The sequence below is a fragment of the Scyliorhinus canicula genome, chromosome 17, assembly GCF_902713615.1.
Source record: "Scyliorhinus canicula chromosome 17, sScyCan1.1, whole genome shotgun sequence".
In the NCBI taxonomy this organism is placed as follows: domain Eukaryota; kingdom Metazoa; phylum Chordata; class Chondrichthyes; order Carcharhiniformes; family Scyliorhinidae; genus Scyliorhinus; species Scyliorhinus canicula.
In genome coordinates, this window is record NC_052162.1 from 30,993,044 (window position 1) to 31,012,085 (window position 19,042).

Genomic DNA, 19,042 nt, shown 5'->3' on the forward strand with positions numbered 1-19,042 from the left:
TCATTGGTCTTGGGAAAGGACTTAAACTACATTTTGAGTTTGAGATCCTTTCCATCAAGGAGATAAAAATCAAAGAGGGGAGAAGCGCAGGAACAAATTACATTTCATGCATACAGCTGTAGGATGACTATCGATAAAATAGGTGTATGCTTCAGTTATGAAATTGGGCCACCAGGATCAGTTATAAAATAATCATTTTTATTTAGCCCTGAAATAGGAGCAGTATTTTGGTTGGCTGGGCAGGAAATCAGATGCAGCACGTTACTTACTGAAGTATTTTGAAATTGTGGGTCACTGTGTTCAAAGAAGAACCCAAGTAGAAAAACAATTCTAGAGTGGGATTCAGAATGTTGAATATGTTGCTTTCAATCATCGCCTTGTGATTTGTTAATATAATTTCTTGTGACATTTCATGTATTCTTTGAAAAAGACTTTTCATCATCTAATGTACTTTTCCCCCCCTCTTAGCCCCATTTTATTCCTGCTAAATTCATCATGGAGTTCATTCATGTGATTGTCCAGTGATCATTGTTCATATGCAAACCTGGACAATTGTTGGGAGGGTGGTGCAGCAGCACAGCCCCTACTTCCGTCAACTCTTGCGATGACCTTGCAGCTACTCTTCAGCATGGATAGTAATTCAAACAGAACCATGTGCGTGCGTGTGTGGTCCCACTCCTTCGTACCTGAGATTGACTGTCTCTGTACATACAAGAATTCAACTTAGAAACTTGGTTGTCTGCATGATGCCATTTCACATGCATTAATCCACCTGGGCTAAAATAGTTTGTTCAAGATTCATTCTTCCAGTAATGTGATAACTGCCCTGTATGTTTCTAATTTTAAAATGTTCCTTATTAGGCATCAGTACAGACTCGGTCATCAAAACAACCACCACCTCCACCGCCACCACCACCTTCGCCGCCATCTCCACCTCCTGTGACACTGAAGAATAAGGCTATACTGTGTAAACCCTTGACTCAGAATAAGGGCATCTCCTGTAAACCTGAAATGAAGTCCAAAGGATGTCAAACAGGTAAATGATTAGGATGAAGAGAAGCACAGCTAGCGGTACTTAACCTGTGCATTTCTTGTTTTTAATTGTCAAAACCATTTAAAAGGCTGCAGAAAATCATACGGCCGTTAATCAACACTTAAGTTGCTTGTCATACTGAAGATATTTGGATTACATAATTGTTATTGTTGACTTCCCTATCTCCTTTGCTTTGTGCTGTGACAATAGCCAGTGAAGGTGGATGTGAAGAAATGTTATAGATACATCCAAGATATTAAGTGGAATTAAGATATCTTTGTTGTGTGCTACTGCTACAGCCAGTGAACGTAGATGTTAAGGAACATTACAGATGTTTCCAAGATACTAAGTGGTGTTAGTATGCCTAATGTTGAGCACTTGTGGTAAAGTATCGATTAAGAAGTGATGAATACCTGGATCATGTAAATTCTTCCCAGTCGTACATTTTGGTGTGATCAGTATCTTTGCTCTCGAAGTACAACCTGGAATTAAAAGTCTAATGATCATTTTGATTGTCGTCAAAACCCATCTGGTTCACTAATGTTGTTTAGGGAAGGAAATCTGCTGTCCTTACCTGGTCTGGCCTACATGTGACTCCAGACCAACAGCCATGTGGTTGACTGTTAACTTCCCCCTCGAGGGCAATTAGGGACGGGCAATAAATGCTGGCTTAGCCCATGAACAAATCTTTAAAAACATATCTGCCATAGACCTAGCTTAACCATCCATCACCAAGTTTGGCAGGGCCACATCAGGGTTGGGAAGTATATTGGTGATGTTGTCAGACAAGTAACCCAGAGTTCAAATCCAGCTGTGACAACTTTAGAATAACTTCAGTTTAAAAATAAATCTTTAAATAATAAACTGGAATCAATAAAAGGCATCATGAAACTGTTGGTTGTCTGTGATGTCATTTAAAGAACGAAACCTGCCATTCTTATTTTGTCTTGGCTATTTTTGACTCCACTTCAACATTGTGGTTAATGTTCAACGTCCTATGAAATGGCCTCGTAATTCATTTATAAGGATGCTTGTAAAAAGATGAGTGCTTGTCGGTAATACTTCGTCCAAGGTCTTGCTGTATCAGACGAAGGCGCCACCTGACATTAAAGTCCTTATTTGGAGCAACAGGAGGTTCTTCAACAGATTGATTGCTTCACTGAGGACATTTTGTAAATTAAGATCTTTAAAAATCAGTTAAAACGTTTCCCAGTAGTGAGAAAAAGTTTTTTAAAAAATAAATAAATTTAGAGTACCCAATTAATTTTTTTCAATTAAGGGGCAATTTAGTGTGGCCAATCCACCTACCCTGCACATCTTTGGGTTGTGGTGGCGAAACCCACGCAAACACGGGGAGAATGTGCAAACTCCACACACAGTGACCCAGAGCCGGGATCGAACCTGGGACCTCGGCGCCGTGAGGCTGCAGGGCTAACCCACTGCGCCACCGTGCTGTCCTGTAGTGAAAAAAAGTTGTGAATTATTTTGTAAATCTGCAAGCAAAATACAATACTTAAATTGAAATTGTTTTTGTTAAATATGCTAATTTTCTGTTTCAGAGGAGGAATGGAAACCACAACTGATTGTGGTGCCCATCCCTGTGCCAGTCTTCATACCAGTGCCTTTGCATATGTATTGTCAAAACACACCAGTGCCTTTCTCTATGCCAATCCCGGTAAGTTTCGCCGTTTTAGTAACTTGTACTTCACAAAAAACTTTTGAGTCAAATATTTCAGTTTGCAAGGTTAATATCATTAGTAATGAAAGTATAGACTTTTTTTTTTAATGTGTTGTTTTTTAGAGCTGCACTTTTAAGCATACAAATATGGTATGGAAGACATGCACATGATCAGTCTATCCAATTTCTATTGGTTCAAATTAATTCTGATAGCTTTGATTTAATTTTTTTTATTAGTTGGAAGTTACTTTTCAGCTCTGAATTTGTAAAAGTTGGGGAGAGAGAAGGAAGTGGAAACACTAATCGATGGGGTGCAGGTGTTCACTTCCAATTTACTCCCCTTTATTCATCTCATGAAATCACTGGCTGTTCTCTTATAATCTTGTCAACAAGCATGATGTTTCCTTGAAATGCTGACAGAATAGGAGTGGACGAAAAGAAAGGGACTAAGTCAGGGTCCCTGCCCAGAACCCCATCCATGGAACCCTGTTGTAAATTATGCATGTGTAGACTTGCTTATGATTCTTCCTCTGGTGGAATTACCTGTCGATGCTCAAGTCATCTGTGATTCTGTTTTCTACATTTTTATAATTGACAGTTCTGTCACATTTCAGAACAATTCATATTTTGAATTATCAACAGAAAATGATAGCCAAAGGGTTAAATACTGCAGCGAATCTCATCAGTCGAGAGATCCCATAGTATCCCTACAGTGCCGAAGGAGGCCATTTGGCCTACCGAGTCTCCCTACCTAGGCCCAATACCCTACCTTCTCTTCATAACCCTACCTAACCTGCACATCTTTGGACTGTGGGAGGAAACCCATGCAGACACGAGAAGAATATGCAAACTCCACACAAACAGTCACCCAAGGCCGGAATTGAACCCGGGTCCCTGGGGCGCTGCGAGGGCATGTCCAAATGAATTTGAGAAGGAGAATGATTGGACCAATTACTTAAGTAGATTTTGATAGAGGGGGTTGATAGAGCACAGAGATGTTTTCAAGGGGGATTTGGGTGGTATGAGGCCTTATAAGGTTTCAGATGAAAGGGGGGATAAGGTTTCAGATGAAGGGGGGAATTGGGGATAGTTGCATGTCTGGGGAACAGAATCTAGTGACCTGCCATGAAGCTGAACACTGAGAAAAAAAGCATTTGGGATACAGCTTCTAACTGTTGGGAGGAGGATCGGGAGACATGAAGTATTGCTATAGTTTGTCGGAAAAAGAGAATTGTAGGTTGGTAGGTGTGGAAATCTGGTTCCGTTTTGAGATGTGAAGGATTATTTGAAGTGGGTGGATGTGTTCTGCAACGTTCAAGAGTGAAGAAAGGTAAAACATATATATTTTCAAGTTTCTAACATGTACAGAAATGTTGGTAAGTGAGAATTTAAATGAAGCACTTTCCATTGTAACAAGCTGCCATGTGATTTGCAAAATAGGTTCCCATTCCGATGTTCCTTCCTACCACTTTAGACAGTGCTGATAAGATAGTAGAGACAATAGAGGAACTGAAGGTCAAAATTCCTTCAAACCCATTTGAAGCTGACATACTCGCTATGGCCGAGATGATAGCAGAGGCTGAGGAAATGGAGAAAGCTTCATCAGATCTTTGTGGCAAGTTACATTTTTATTCTGTTAATTTTTCATTCAGCATTGTTTTAAATCTGTTCTGATGAAGAATGGAATCCACATTAAACCATATTTTTCAAAATATTAACCATAATGCACTAACCATATTGTAGTTTTTCCCAATATGACTTTTGATATAAATATACACTTGCTCTGTACCTGATCATCATTTTTTTGGTGGCTTCAAAATATGTATTCCAAAGTTTGTCCTGGTTTCTGAAACCCATTTATCAGATTTAGATGTCTCCTGCTCTTCTCTGAACCTTTGCGATGGTCTGAGGTTCTTGGTTTGATAGACTTTAGAAAAGCAAAGCAGAAAGGAGGAGGATTTCACGTTTTGTTTTCATAATTCTCTTGCCTGTCGCATTGCATTTGTCGTTGCCCTCTGATGAACAGTAGGAAACCCTGCTGTTTTTTTTAATTAATGCCATGGGATCGATAGCTTCCATCTGTCATTGGAAATATAGCACTTCCAGCAATGTAGTCATGTCTCATTACAGCAGTGAAGTGTCAGTTTATATTGTTCACGCCCCTGAAGTGTAGCTTAAATTTTGTTTCAAAAGGCCGGGCAGTGAGAATAGCACTGGAGTCAATTTTACAGACTTGTATTTACATGGGTACACCTCTCAAATAATGCACCTCCTCACCTCACACTCCCTGTTTCAGAAGTGTTTCCCCAGTAACATCCCACTATCTGCGTACAATTAAACATAATATGCAATTAGCAACTTGAATCCAAGCTGCATTACTCCAAGGTGAATGTGCTGACAACTAAGCAAAGCGGACACTTAACACCAGATGTTTTAAAAGTCAGTACACATTTACTAGCCAAATGTGTTATCAATGTTTTTCTCCTTTTTTTTCTGCCCCAACACCTTGCTTCCCCCTACCCCATTGACCTTTTAAAATTATTCATTAGTTATGTTTCAGTATGCAATAAGAGCTAGTTATATCTTCCTTGCCTGTACAGATCTTGCTAGCAATCAAAGTGCTGATGGGCTCCTGGAAGACTGTGACTTATTTGGACCCGCCAGAGATGATGTTTTGGCCATGGCAGTTAAGATGGCTAATGTCTTGGATGAACCAGGACAGGATCTGGAAGCCGATTTCCCCAAAAGTAAGTATAAGTGGCTGTTGACCTATTCCTGCTGCTTTGAAGTTATATTAGGTAATTGCGAATTGCAGAGTGTTGCAACTTGCTTTAACTTTTTTCATTTCTGATCTTGAATCTGTGTTTTCCAAATGCAAATTTGAAAACAATGCTAATTTGACATTTAAAATTGAGCAGAATTGGAGTCCAGGGAGCAAATGTACAGTTTATTCCCCTTTTTATGTATTATAAAGTAACATTTGACAGGCCTCACTGACTTGCAAGTCTTACGGTTGTGAAATGTTGCACTTATTCTTTATTGTATAGATAATTGAAGAAAAGTTGAACTATGATATCATCTGTCTTCTACATAAAGTAAAACAGCATTCATCCAACATAATTTATTCTCTTTACTGTTCTCGATGGTTATGACTCTTAAGGTAGATGAGAAGGGACAAAGTTAAACAGTGGAAACCTCATGAGTGCAAAATCAATGTTTAGCTGAGGCTTAGCTATTCCACAAGCATGTGGCAGTTAATTCACTGAGAAACTGTTTGCCATGGAGGTAGCATGATTAAATGGCTTCCACCATGATGCAGTACTTCCTGCAATCTAAAGGATTATCTTCTCACCAGGATTCCTGATCATTTTCATCACTTCTCACTTGGGGAATTTTTGGGGTTTTTGTACATGTTTTAAAATTGCATTAAATTTTATTTTGCAGCCCCATTGGAGCTTAACTCGGGTGTTGACTTCCTGTTTGACTGTGGGCTTGTGACGACAGATGAAGAACAACCAGAATCTGAAATACCTCGAGCTGTCAGAAGGGTACAATTGCTGTTTATATAGGCCTGTATTCACTGTTGAGTTTAGAAGAAAGAGAGGGGATCCAATGAGGGTTGGCACGGTAGCATAGTGGATAGCACTGTGGCTTCACAGCTCCAGGTCCCAAGTTTGATTCCCAGCTTGGGTCGCTGTCAGTGTGGAGTCTGCATGTTCTCCCTGTGCCTGCGTAGATTTCCTCCCACAGCCCAAAGATGTGCAGGTTAGGTGGATTGGCCATGTTAAATTGCCCTTAGTGTCAAAAAAGGTTAAGTGAGGGTTACGGGGATAGGGTAGAGATGTGGGCTTGAGTAGCGTGCTCTTAGTAAGGGCCGGTGCAGACTCGATGGGCTGAATGGCCTTCTGCACTGTAAATTATGTAAAAAATGAATGGGATCAAAGGCTATGGAGAGAAAGCAGGATTAGGCTATTGAGTTGGATGATCAGCCATGATCGTGATAAATGGCGGAGTAGGCTCGAAGGGCCAAAAGGCCTCCTCCTGCTCCTGCCTTCTATGTATCCCATTGAAATGTATAATGTTCTGACAGGGTTGGAGAGACTGGAAGCAGGGGAGGTGCGAGAGGATTGAAGGACAGCTAATGTGGTTCTACTTTTCAAGAAGGATGGGAGAGATAAACCAGGGAATTACAGACCAGTGAGTCTCACATCAATGGTAGAAAAACTATTAGTGAAAATTCTGAAGGAGAGAATTAATCTTCACTTGGAGACGCGATGGTTTGATCAAGGATAGTCAGCATGGCTTGTCAGAGGGAGGCCATGCCTAACGAATTTGATTGAATTTTTCAGGGTGTGTGGATAAGAGTAGCCCAGTTGATGTAGTTTATATGGATTTCAGCAAAGCCTTTGACAAGGTCCCACATGGGAGATTGATAAAGAAGGTAAAAGCACAGGTGATCCAGGGTAACTTGGGATGTTGGATCCAAAATTGGCTTAAGTGATTGGAGACTGGGTGGCTGTAGAAGGCTGTTTGTGTGACTGGAGGCTGGTGTCCACAGGGATCAATGCTAGTTCCCTTATTGTTCATGATATATATAAATGATGACGGCTAATTAAATTCTTAGGGGGACTTCAGTGGTGGCATGTAGGAGGAAGTCGCTCGTTGGGTGGCTCCTGCTCGAGGCTCTGGTTTTTGGAGTTTAATGCCCAGTTTCAGGGACAGTTTTTGGATAAGCTGGTGTAAGAAGACGTAAGAAAGGAGGGGGAATGAAATGAAAATCGCTTATTGTCACGAGTCTGCTTCAATGAAGTTACTGTGAAAAGCCCCTAGTCGCCACATTCCGGCGACTGTTTGGGGAGGCTGGTACGGGAATTGAACCGTGCTGCTGGCCTGCCTTGGTCTGCTTTAAAAGCCAGCGATTTAGCCCGATGGAAGAAAAAAACCTCTGGGAAGAAGGTGGCGTGCACAAATGTGCCGTCGAGTGAACGGGTCAGCCCAGCAGCAGGAAACATGCTGGGTCACTGGGTGGGGCCACGCCCTTCACCTTTGGGACTTTGACTGAGCTGACATCTGGAGAGTTTGAGAGGCAGTTCGCCAAACACATGGAGGCGATGCGTAAGGAGATGATGGCGGCGATTTAAGGAGCTGGTTGAGGAGGCGTTGGCCCTGCTGAAGGTGGCGGAGGTGTTGAAGACGTTGACTGACGTGCAGCAGCAAGGAGAGAAGCTGAAAGGGTGGGAAGCTCTGTTGCAACATAGTGACCAGTTCAGTCATGGGTGAGGAGCTGCGGAGAGTGGTGGAGGCCAAAAAAGGACTTGCAGCGAACGTGGAGGACCTGGAGAGTAGGCCGAGGCAGCAGAATTTGAGAATTGTGGGCTTGCCGGAGGGGGTGGAGGGCCCGAGGCCGACTGAGTACTTTGCGAAAATGTTCGCGGAGATGTTGCGGGAGGGGGAAAAACCCTCCTGGTATGAACTGGACAGGGCTAATCGGTCACTCAGGCCCAAGCTGAAGGCAAACGAGCCACCAAGTTTTTTCCCCCCACAAATTCCATGTCATGGAGAAGGTCTTGAGTTGGGCAAAACAAAGGTACGAGGTGAAGTGGGAAGGAGCTGGTATTCATGTATACCAGGACTTGACTGTAGAGCTGCCATGAAGGCGGATGGCCTTGGGTCGATAGAAGGTTCTTCAGCCTTGTGAGGTTCGGCGTAGTCTACCCAGCGAATTTGAGGGTGACCTATAATTCGAGGGACTTCTAATTTGAGGCAGTGGAGGCGTTCATGAAGGCTGAAGGACCGAGGTTAAAATGAGAGATGGGGCTAGGGTTTGGTTCTGGACTGAAGGAAAGATGGTGGAATGCTGTGTACAGCCTTATCTCTTGTTTCATATTTCAGGATGTTTATTTGTTTTTGTGGGGGGAACAGTTGGGGTTTTGTTTTGGATTAGCTGATGGGGAAGTGTATGGAAGTCACTGGGTGTGAGAATACTGGGCTTTGGGGTCATGGTTTTTCTGAGGCCCAGCCTTTGCGCACTGGTTATGTTTGAGTGTCTTTGTTTTCTAGGGACCAAGTCACGGGTGAGGGGACTGGGAGGAGAGGGGCCCAGGCAGGGACCTTCACACTAGCAACCAAAGATTGGTGTGGTAGGGGGAGAAGCTGCAGTCATATGAGGACTGGTGAAGAGGTTGAGGATATTTGCACATTTAAATAGACTAAAGGCCAATGTGGTGATGCTGCAGGAGACCCATGTGAAGGTGAAATATCAGGTGAGGCTCAGGAAGGGTTAGGTGAGCCAGGTTTTCCACTCGGGGTTCGATGGGGCGTGGGGGGGGGGGGGTGGTTGCAGTATAGGTGGGTAAGAGCGTGAGGTTTCAGATGCAGAATGTGGTAGCGGACCAGGGGAGGTTAGGTACAAGATTGTGACGGGAGTGTTAGAAGGGCATTGGTGGCACTGGCGAGCGTATATGCTCCCAACTGGGGCGATGCAGGGTTTGTGAAGAGGGTCCTGGGGCACCATGTCGCATTTGGATACCTACGAGTTAATAGTGGGGAGGGACTGGAATATGGTGCAAGAGACGAAAGTGGAAAGGTCTCAGCCGTGCTCGCTGGTCCAGTCTGGGGAGGGGGCTGCAGGCTGGGCTCCTGTGAGAGGTGGGAAGAGTGGACCTGTGGCAGTTCCTGCACCCAAAGGAGGGGAGTATTTCTTTTTTTCCCTGGTGCATAATAGTGTACGGGGGAATAGACTTTTTATGGTGGGGAGGCATTATTGGCCAGGGTCAAATGGTCGGAGTATTCAACGATATTGATTTAGGACCATGCGCCCCATTGGGTGGATGTGGTTGGGGGGGAGGGGGCGCGAGGCGGTTCTCAGATTGCAGGAGGGTATTGGTGCATTGGTCAGATGGGCAGATCATTGGCAGATGAAATTTAACCCTGAAAAGTGACAGATGATGTAACAAAAGAGTACTCAAATGAATGCCAGGGCACGAGGAAGTTCAAAGGGACCTTGGGGTTTTTGTCTACAGCTCTCTGAAGGTATCAGGAAAGGTTAATAGGGTCGCCAAGAAGGCATACGGGATACAACTTTATCAGTCATGGCATAGATTATAAGAGAAGGGAAGTTATTTTGGAGGTGTACAAAAGTTTGGCTATGCCACAGCTGGAATGCTGTGTGCAGTTCTGGTCACCATGTTGAGGTATGGACAGGTTGGATTGGAAGCAGCTGCTGCCCTCCGTTGAAGGGTCAATAATGAGGGGGCATAATTTTATGGTGAGGGGCTGAAGGTTTAGAGGGGATTTGAGGAAATTTCTTTTAACCCAGAGGATGGTTGGCGTCTGGAATGCACTACACTTCGGGAAACCTCTCCTACCTTTGATCCCGGGTCACTGTCTGTGTGGAGTTTACATATTCTTCCCATGTCTGCGTGGGTTTTACCCCCACAACCCAAAGATGTGCAGGTTAGGTGGATTGTCCACACTAAATTGCCCTTAACTGGGGGAGAAAAAAAATCAGGAATGAGCACTTGATATGCCACAACATTCAATGCTGTGGGCGAAGTGGTGGAATGAGGGATTGGTGTAGATAGTGTAGTTTTGTCAGTGCAGACTTGATGGGCTGAAGGGCCCCTTCTAAACTGTAGGTCTCTTATGTTTCCTGTGGCTGGAGGGTCAGGATAAAGGGGTCAAGAAACAAGTTTCTAGACTCTGAAAGAATCAAGGGGGATGGGGGGGGAGCATGGGATTATGGTGTTGAATTTCAGCATTGCTCAAAGGGTCGAATAACCTACTTCAGATCCTATTTTCTATGCTTCAATAAAGCCACTTAATGTTACAATAGTCAGTGGGTTCAAATTATAGAACTTGGATTAATTTAAAAGCTAATACAAAATTGTTTTGTTCACTGGACACTTGCCACCAATCACATGGATTTATAAATGAAAAAATGAAATGAAAATTGCTTATTGTCACAAGTAGGCTTCAGTGAAGTTACTGTGAAAAGCCCCTAGTCGCCACATTCCGGCACCTGTTCGGGGAGGCTGGTACGGGAATTGACCCATGCTGCTGGCCTGCCTTGGTCTTTAAAAGCCAGCTATTTAGCCAAGTGTGCTAAAAAGAGCCAACTTACAACCTTGTTAATCAAATTGTAACATGGGACTCGGAACAGAAATTGGGAATGTTTGATCTCATCTATTGAGAGTGAGTTGTTTGGTTGCATTGGTGTTGTGATTATAAATACTTGAGTTGGGGAAAGAGAAAATGCGTGAATGTGGCTGCTTCTGACTTTTAGACCTTGTCTCCTACTTAGAAAGTGAGCACATTGTGAAAACAGAATTAAATTTTACCTGGGCATCCTTTATTCAAAAAGTAGATCAATGCCACTCTCTTCATCTGTGAAGCAAAGTAGTATGACCACTTGGATAAGGTGCTGAAGGGGGCAGGAATTAGCAAAATTGTACCAACAAGTGGTTCTAATTTAAAAATAAAAGGAAGCTTAGATTCTGTTAATTTAATGAAAAGAAATGGGACAATCCCAAGAGATTTTGAGGATAATGTGGCAAAAGTCTCTTCATTTTGCCATAACGAAAAACTGAACTTTGGCATTGACTTTATTTTTATTTTGTCTTGCAGGGCCAGAAGCGGCTAATGATTTCAGAAAGTTGTTCACGTGATTCCCTTGCTAGCCAGCAGTGCTGTACTGGATTAAATTACTCGTATGGAGTCAATGCCTGGAAGTCCTGGCTCCAGGCTAAATATGCTAGTGGCGATACCAGTAAAAGTGAAGAGCTCAGATTTGGACGTAAGTGTAGGCTGTTTTCTCCTTCTCTAATAGTCTAAGCCTAAAACCACATCTCTGCCGGTTCTGTACTGCATGAAAAGTAGTCTTGGACTAACTAGCACTACATTTTTTTAATGATTATGTGATCTGTTCCAAAGTGAATGTTGGTCACAGTGTAAAACCGTTCCCTGTTGTGACGTTAGTTACCATTGAATTGAAAATCTCAATCGGGGTACCACCAGCCATCTTGTATGGTAAATGGAATAATGTCATAAGTAGAGTGAAGAATAATTCCCTGAGGTCACTTTTACAGTGCTGATGCTTGGTCCGAAAATGAGGAGAGCAGCATCTATTACTTTGACGAGATTTTAAAAAAAAAATCAACAATTTTAAAAAACATTTTTTATACATTACTTGGGAAAAATTCTCTGTTAAAATGTGTTGAGCGTTACATTTTTAAGAAATGAACTAACAATAACTACTTGAAGAACATTCAACTTTGAGACTAGTGCCCTATATAGTTGAATGGTTTGTGGACATTCCCTGTCTTGCTTCACAAATTAAGACCTGAGACTTGAGGTAGCAGCAGGCTTCCATCGCCTGTGATACCTTGTCATGGCTTTGTGTATATATTTTTCACACTCCATGGTGTTAGTCACTCCTTTAACCCATCTAGCATCCCAATGATGAATTAATTTAACGCAAGGCGAGTATTGGTTTGAATTGTAAACTATTTTATTCAACAACAGGTAATACCCACAGAATTTTGAGTTTCTTGATACAACTTGTAATACAGAATGAGATTTGACTGAAATGCTCCATCCCAGGCACTTTGAGACTTTTGTGGAGAACCTTGCATTAGAACCTTGTGTAATTTGGGGATTCTAACTTTTGTTTTGGGTTATGTGAGCAGGGGGGTGGAGGGATTTGCAGTGGTTTAAATCCTGCAAATCCATGCATTTTTCTGTGAAAACCATGGGCGCAAAACTGGGGCTGGTTTAGCACAATGGGCTAAATCGCTGTCTTTGAAAGCAGACCAAGGCAGGCCAGCAGCACGATTCAATTCCTGTACCAGCCTCCCCGAAAGGCACCGGAATGTGGCGACTAGGGGCTTTTCACAGTAACGTCATTGAAGCCTACTTGTGACAATAAGCGATTTTCATTTTATTTCATTTTACAATTCTCCCATCGGGAGACTAAGTTCCGACTCCGGAGTGAAAACCGGAGTATTTCACTCCGGTGTCGGAGGCCGCTCCCTGCCCCCTAGTCTCCCACCACCGGGGGGCTAGGAGCGGAGCCATGTCATTTACCCGGGCCGTGGTGCCGTGTAAATTACGCGGCCAGTGCCGCGTAAATGATGTCACCCGTGCATGCGCAGGTTGGCCGGCGCCAACCCGCGTATGCGCGGTTGCCATCCTCCCCGTGGCCGCCCCGCAAGAAATGTCGGATGGATTTTGCGGGGCGGTGGAGGAAAGGAGGTCCTCCTTCAGAGAGGACAGCCCGCCGATCGGTGGGGACTGATCGCGGGCCAGACCCCTTTTGAGGCCCCCCCCCCCCCCCCCCCCCCCCCCAAACAGGCCGCCGCCAGCGATCCCGCGTTGTTCCCGCCGGCAGAGACCAGGTGTGGACGGCGCCGGCGGGAACCTGTCGTGTTGGGCAGGCCGCTCGGCCCATCCGGGCCAGAGAATCGCCGCTCGCCGTTTGTTCTCCCAGCGGCCAGCCATGAATCTCGCCACGCCGGATTTGGGGGTGGGTGGGAGAATCGCGTGCTGGTGCCAGGGCGGTGTGGCGGGGCTCGCTCGGCTTCCCGGCGATTCTCCCACCCGGCGTGAGGGGGGGAGAATTCCACCCCATGTATCTGGAGTCTTTTGATTTAGTAGTCCAGCAAGGATTCAAAACTTTCCTTCATGGGGAGAGTGGGGCATGTGCAGGGAGCACATACTCAGATGTTATCTTTTATCACCCTAACCTTGTGGAACCTACTTGTTCGCTCCATTTAATATAAAAAAAATATTTTGTTCCACCCCATCAGCTAAACCGATGAGGATTAAAGAGGATATTTTATCCTGCACTGCTGCAGAACTAAACTACGGGCTGGCCCAATTTGTTAAAGAAGTACAGAGGCCGAACGGGGAACGCTATGAACCGGATAGTGTTTACTACTTGTGTCTCGGAATTCAACAGGTTTGTTTATAAATTCAGATTTGTATAAGCTGACTTGACATGTTATTTTTGTTGTACAGTATATCTAGGAATGGCAGAATGCCTGCTTTTTGCCCACTTATCCATTTCGGGGGGAGGTAGCAGTGTTGGGGAAGGCCACAAAAGGACTTCAGATTCACTGTCGACTGTGAAGGAGTGAGTTACTGGAGGAACAGAGTGCATGTCTGTCCCTGACAGTAAAAGTGTGGGTGGAATAGGGTGGTCAAGAGAGCATATGGGATACATTACTTTATTGACCTAAGCCAAACTATATAAGACCATACGAAAAAGGACCAGAAGTATGGCATTCAGCCCTTTGAGTCTGCTCCACCATTTAGTAAGATCATGGTGATCTAACACTCCGTACCCCTTTTCCCCTACTGATTAAAACCTTTCGCTATTAGCCTTGAAAATGTTCATGGACTTAGTACATGTAGAATCTAGCACGCAGAAGTGTGCCACACAGAGCCAGACTGATTATCTTAAATTGGTTCTTAGTAATTTTTAGAACACTTGGCATTTGCTAAACAATATGATCGGAGAATCAGATCTGATCGGAGAATCAAATGTTTGGGGGGGTGGGAGCGGGGGTGCTGTGGCATGGTGGCTCAATGGTTAGCACTGCTGCGTGGCGCTGCTGAGGATCCGGGTTCGATCCCAGCCCTGGGTCACTGACCATGTGGTGTTTGCACATTCTCCCCCTGTCTGTGTGAGTCTCACCCCCACAACCCAAAGATGTGGAGTAGGTGAATTGGCCATGCTAAATTGCCCCTTAATTGGGGAAAAAAGAATTGGATACTCTTTCATTTACTTTAAATTTGGCAAGTAGAGTCAATACCTTGCCTGTTGCAAACAGCTAAAAGGGCATGTTCTTTGATGTGATCTGTCTGTTGTACTGTTGTGATGCTGGGTATGTAGGCCAAATTCTCCATGACAGCATCTGTACCAATCGGAATCTACTTGCCAACCAATAATGACTCTTCTTATGAAGTATAAATTGATCCTTTTACAATTGGTGTTCTTGGGAAATGTCCTGGTGAGTGCAAAATGAAAATGGAATTTAATCATGAAAAATGTGAGGACTTTCTGGGAGGACTAACAAGCAAGGGCATATACAATGAATGGTCGGACCCAGGAAATACATGGTGTGCATGTTCAAAAGATCTCTGAAGACAGGGCAGGTTGGTAAGGTGGTTAAGAAGGCCGATAGGATTTTTGCCATTTATTTAGCGTAGCATTGAATATAAGAGCAGGGAGGTTTTGTTGAAGCTGTAAAAAACACTGGTTAGCCCCAGCTGGAGTACTGTGCAGTTCTGGTCACCACACCAAGGGAGTGATTGCACTGGAAAGGGTGCAGAGGAGATGCACTAGCATGTTGCCTGGGCTGGATCTTTTTGGCCATCGAGTGGCTGGATAGGCAGACTTTGTTTTCTTTGGAGCAAATCAGGCTGGGGAGTGGGAGGGGCTGATTGAAGTATATAAAATTGAGGGACAGGAGGTGCCTTTTCGCTTAGTGGAGGGGTCAGTAATCAGGGGGCATAGATTTACGGTAATGCGCAGGCGGTTTAGAGGAGATGGGAGGAAAAACTTTTCCCGCCAGAGGGTAGTTGAAATCTGGTACTTGCTGCTGAATGGGTGTAGAGGCGGGAAACCTCAGAACATTTAAGTATTCACTTGAAATGCCATTGCATATGAGGCTGTGAAGCAAGTGCTGGAAAATGGGATTCAAACTGGAAGATGCTCGATGGTTGGCACTGACATGATGGACCAAAGGTGTTCTTTCTGTGCTGTGAAAATGTTTATGACTCGAAACACGACATGTCTCTCCCTTTCTCAAGTTCTATACTACGAAACGCCTATATGGTTGGAGTGCTAATATCACTCTGGTGTCAACTGAGTTTTCTAATTGAATTGATCACATGATGGTTTCAGACAAGGTGGCATTCCATGTCATCCTATCATAATAAAGATCCTGTCGGCTTTTTAAAAATTCATTTACGCGATGTGGGTGTCGCTGGCTAGGCCAGCATTTATTGCCCATTCCTAGTTGTACTCAGAAGGTGGTGGTGAGTTACCTTCTTGATCCGCTGCAGTCCTTGAGGTGCAGGTATACCCACTATGCTGTTGATTGTGAGGGATTCAACGCTGGTAATGCCATTGAATGTCAAGGGGCGGTGGTTAGATCCTCTCTTGTAGGAGATGGTCATTGCCTGGCACTTGTGTGGCGCAAATGTAACTTGCCACTTGTCTGCCCAAGCCTGGATATTGTCCAGGTCTTGCTGCATTTGGGCATGGACTGCTTCATTACCTGCGGAGTCATGATTGGTGCTGAACATTGTGCAGTCATCTGCAAACATCCCAACATTAACCTTATGGAAGGGAGGCCATTTTTTTAAAAGAAGTATTTTTATTAAGGTTTTGCAGAATTTTTCATAATAAAACAGTAGTCACAATAATAACAAAACAAACTAGAGTGAACATTAACACACTAAAAAGAATATACAATAACAATTAAATAGACATGACCCCATGCGACCCAGTCTTCCCACACCATCCCAATGAAGCACTCGCCCCCCACCAGCCATGTCGTTAACCGAAGTCTCTACACTCTGGGGCTTCGAGTCCCTCCACATTAATAAAATCCGTCTCCGGGCTACTAGGGAGGCAAAGGCCAAGACATCGGCCTCTTTCGCCCCCTGAACTCCCGGGTCTTCTAACACTCCAAAGATCGCTATCTCTGGACTCAACACCACCCGTGTGTTAAGCACCTTGGACATTGCCCTTGCGAACCCTTGCCAGAACACACTAAGCTCTGGGCATGCCCAAAACATGTGGACATGGTTTGCAGGGCTGCCCTTGCACCTCATACAACTGTCTTCTACCCCAAAAAACTTGTTCATTCTCGCTGCTGTCATGTGTGCCCGGTTGCCCACCTTAAATTGAATTAGACTGAGCCTGGCACATGATGAGGAGGAATTAACCCTGCCAAGGACCTCTGCCCACAGACCCACTTCCAACTCCTCACCTAGTTCCTCCTCCCACTTGCCGTTGAGCTCCTCCGCCTCCTGTATTTCCTGGTAGATATCCGATACCCTCCCCTCCCCCACCCAGGTGCCGGAGACCACCCTATCCTGTATCCTCGGTGGCGGCAGCGTCGGAAAGGCCACTACCTGTTTTTTCAGGACGACTCTTACTTGCAGATATTTAAATGGATACTCAGGCTTTTCCCCAGGGTAGAGGGGTCAATTACATGGGGGGCATAGGTTTAAGGTGCGAGGAGCAAGTTTTAGAGGAGATGTAAGAGGCAGGTTTTTTTACACAGAGGTTAGTGGGTGCCTGGAACTCGCTGCCGGAGGAGGAAGCAGGGACGATAGTGACATTTAAGGGGCATCTGGACAAATACATGAATAGGATTGGAATGGAGGGATACGGACCCAGAAAGTGTAGAAGATTTTAGTTTAGACGGGCAGCATGGTCGGCACGGGCTTGGAGGGCCGAAGGGCCTGTTCCTGTGCTGTAATTTGTTCTTTGTAAAGGCGTTTCATGGCGGCAGATTAAATTTGTCCTCTAGCGCCTTCAAACTGGGAAAGCTTCCGTCTATGAACAGATCTCCCATCCTTCTGATGCCTGCCCTCAGCCAGCTCTGGAACCCACCATCCATCCTACCCGGGACAAACCTGTGGTTGTTGCATATCGGGGTCCAGACCTACACTCCCTCCACCTTCTTGTACCTCCTCCGCTGTCCCCAGATCCGCAGTGTCGCCACCACCACCGGACTTCTGGAGTAACGGGTCGGCGAGAACGGCAAAGGAGCCGTTATCAAAGCTCCCAGATAGTACCTTTACACGACGCCACCTCCAGCTGCTCCCATGCGCCCCCATCGCCCACTTCCTAGTCATAGCTATATTGCTCACCCAGTAGTAGTAGTGTGCGAAAGTTCACCCATCTCCCCCCCCCCCCCCGGACTGCGCTCCAATGGAAGGGAGGTCATTGATGAAGCCGTTGAAGGTAGTTGGACCGAGGACATTACCCTGAGAAACTCCTGCAGTGATGTCCTGGAGCTGAGAGAATTGACCTCCAACCACCACAACCATCTTACTTTGTGCCAGGTATGACTCCAACCAGAGAGTTTCCCCCTCCTGATTCCCATTGACTCCAGTTCAGCTAGGGCTCCTTGATGCCGTACTCAGTCAAATGCAGCCTTGATGTCAAGGGCAGTCACTCTCACCTTACTTTGCATTACAGCGTTTTCTTAAGAGAATAACGTTATGGCTGTGATTACTCGCGGGATGTCAAGTTTGCTACTGCAAATGGTTGTTCAGGCAGATGCTTTGACTGCATTATAAAAAAAGACAAAGGACAGTTTAAGTGCCTGACACCAATTTTTATGTAATCATTGAGGTTAAGGGATGAGATCATAACATCAGATAAAAGTGTTCTAAAAGTAAACAACTGGCCATCAGTCCTTATGTAATCGTTTGTCCTGAAAGAATATCCTGCATCTTTGTTTCCTTTAGTCCTGAGTGATCTTATTGGAAAAGGCATGCGTATTCTTTATTTCCTTGTTGCTTGAGAATGAAAATAATCGGTGTGTATTGGAAAAAAAGTAAGTCTGTATGTTGCACAAACTTTCAATAAAGGAATAGTTGGCTATTGGAGGTTGGAGAGAGGGAGATAGTTCTGTGGTACAACATTTAACTGCAAAAAAAAATTCCCAAATTCAAATCTGGTTGCCTCAGTTTTTCTTTTTTTAAATTAATTATTAATTTCCTTTATCTTCCAATGATTTAAATATTTTCATCTAGAAAATGAAGGGTGTGTTCTTCATTGTGGTGCTCCTCCACTAGAGGGAGCAGTGGTCTGTTTGCTGGTATAGTCATAATCTAATGTAATTTTAAATTGTGAACCATCATCAGTTTTATGACTCGAGCAATTTTCGCCAAGTCAATGAGGTTAATTTTTTTTTTAAACAAACAATTTTATTGAAGTAGTTTGTTGGCATTGTATAAAGTTACAAACATCAACAGAAAGAAAGCAAAAAAGGCAAAAATGTGCAAACATCCACGTAGATTCAATACTTCAGTCGTAACATACTGCACAAACCCGCTCCTCTCCCACCGGTACTACCCGCCAATTTATCCCTCCTGCTCTGCTCTACTCTACTCTACCACCCACCCCCCCTGCTGACGCTCACTCTCCCGCAAAGAAGTCAATGAATGGTTGCCACCTTAGGGCGAACCCCTGTACAGATCCCCTCAAGGCGAACTTAATTTTTTCCATACCCAGGAAACTTGACATGTCCGTAAGCCACAACTCAGTCTTCGGGGGCTTTGAGTCTCTCCATGCCAATAATATT

The 19,042-nt window shown here is 44.5% G+C and overlaps 1 protein-coding gene across 1 annotated transcript in view; it reads left to right on the plus strand.

The window, feature by feature from the left end:
• LOC119952453 (zinc finger MYM-type protein 3-like) overlaps window positions 1-19,042 on the plus strand; it is a 138,205-nt gene that overhangs the window by 85,328 nt on the left and 33,835 nt on the right. Inside the window, 7 exon segments of the mRNA XM_038776229.1 lie at window positions 862-1,036; window positions 2,593-2,708; window positions 4,152-4,326; window positions 5,312-5,458; window positions 6,156-6,259; window positions 11,337-11,505; window positions 13,517-13,668. Of these exon segments, the coding sequence (XP_038632157.1) occupies window positions 862-1,036; window positions 2,593-2,708; window positions 4,152-4,326; window positions 5,312-5,458; window positions 6,156-6,259; window positions 11,337-11,505; window positions 13,517-13,668 (1,038 nt within the window).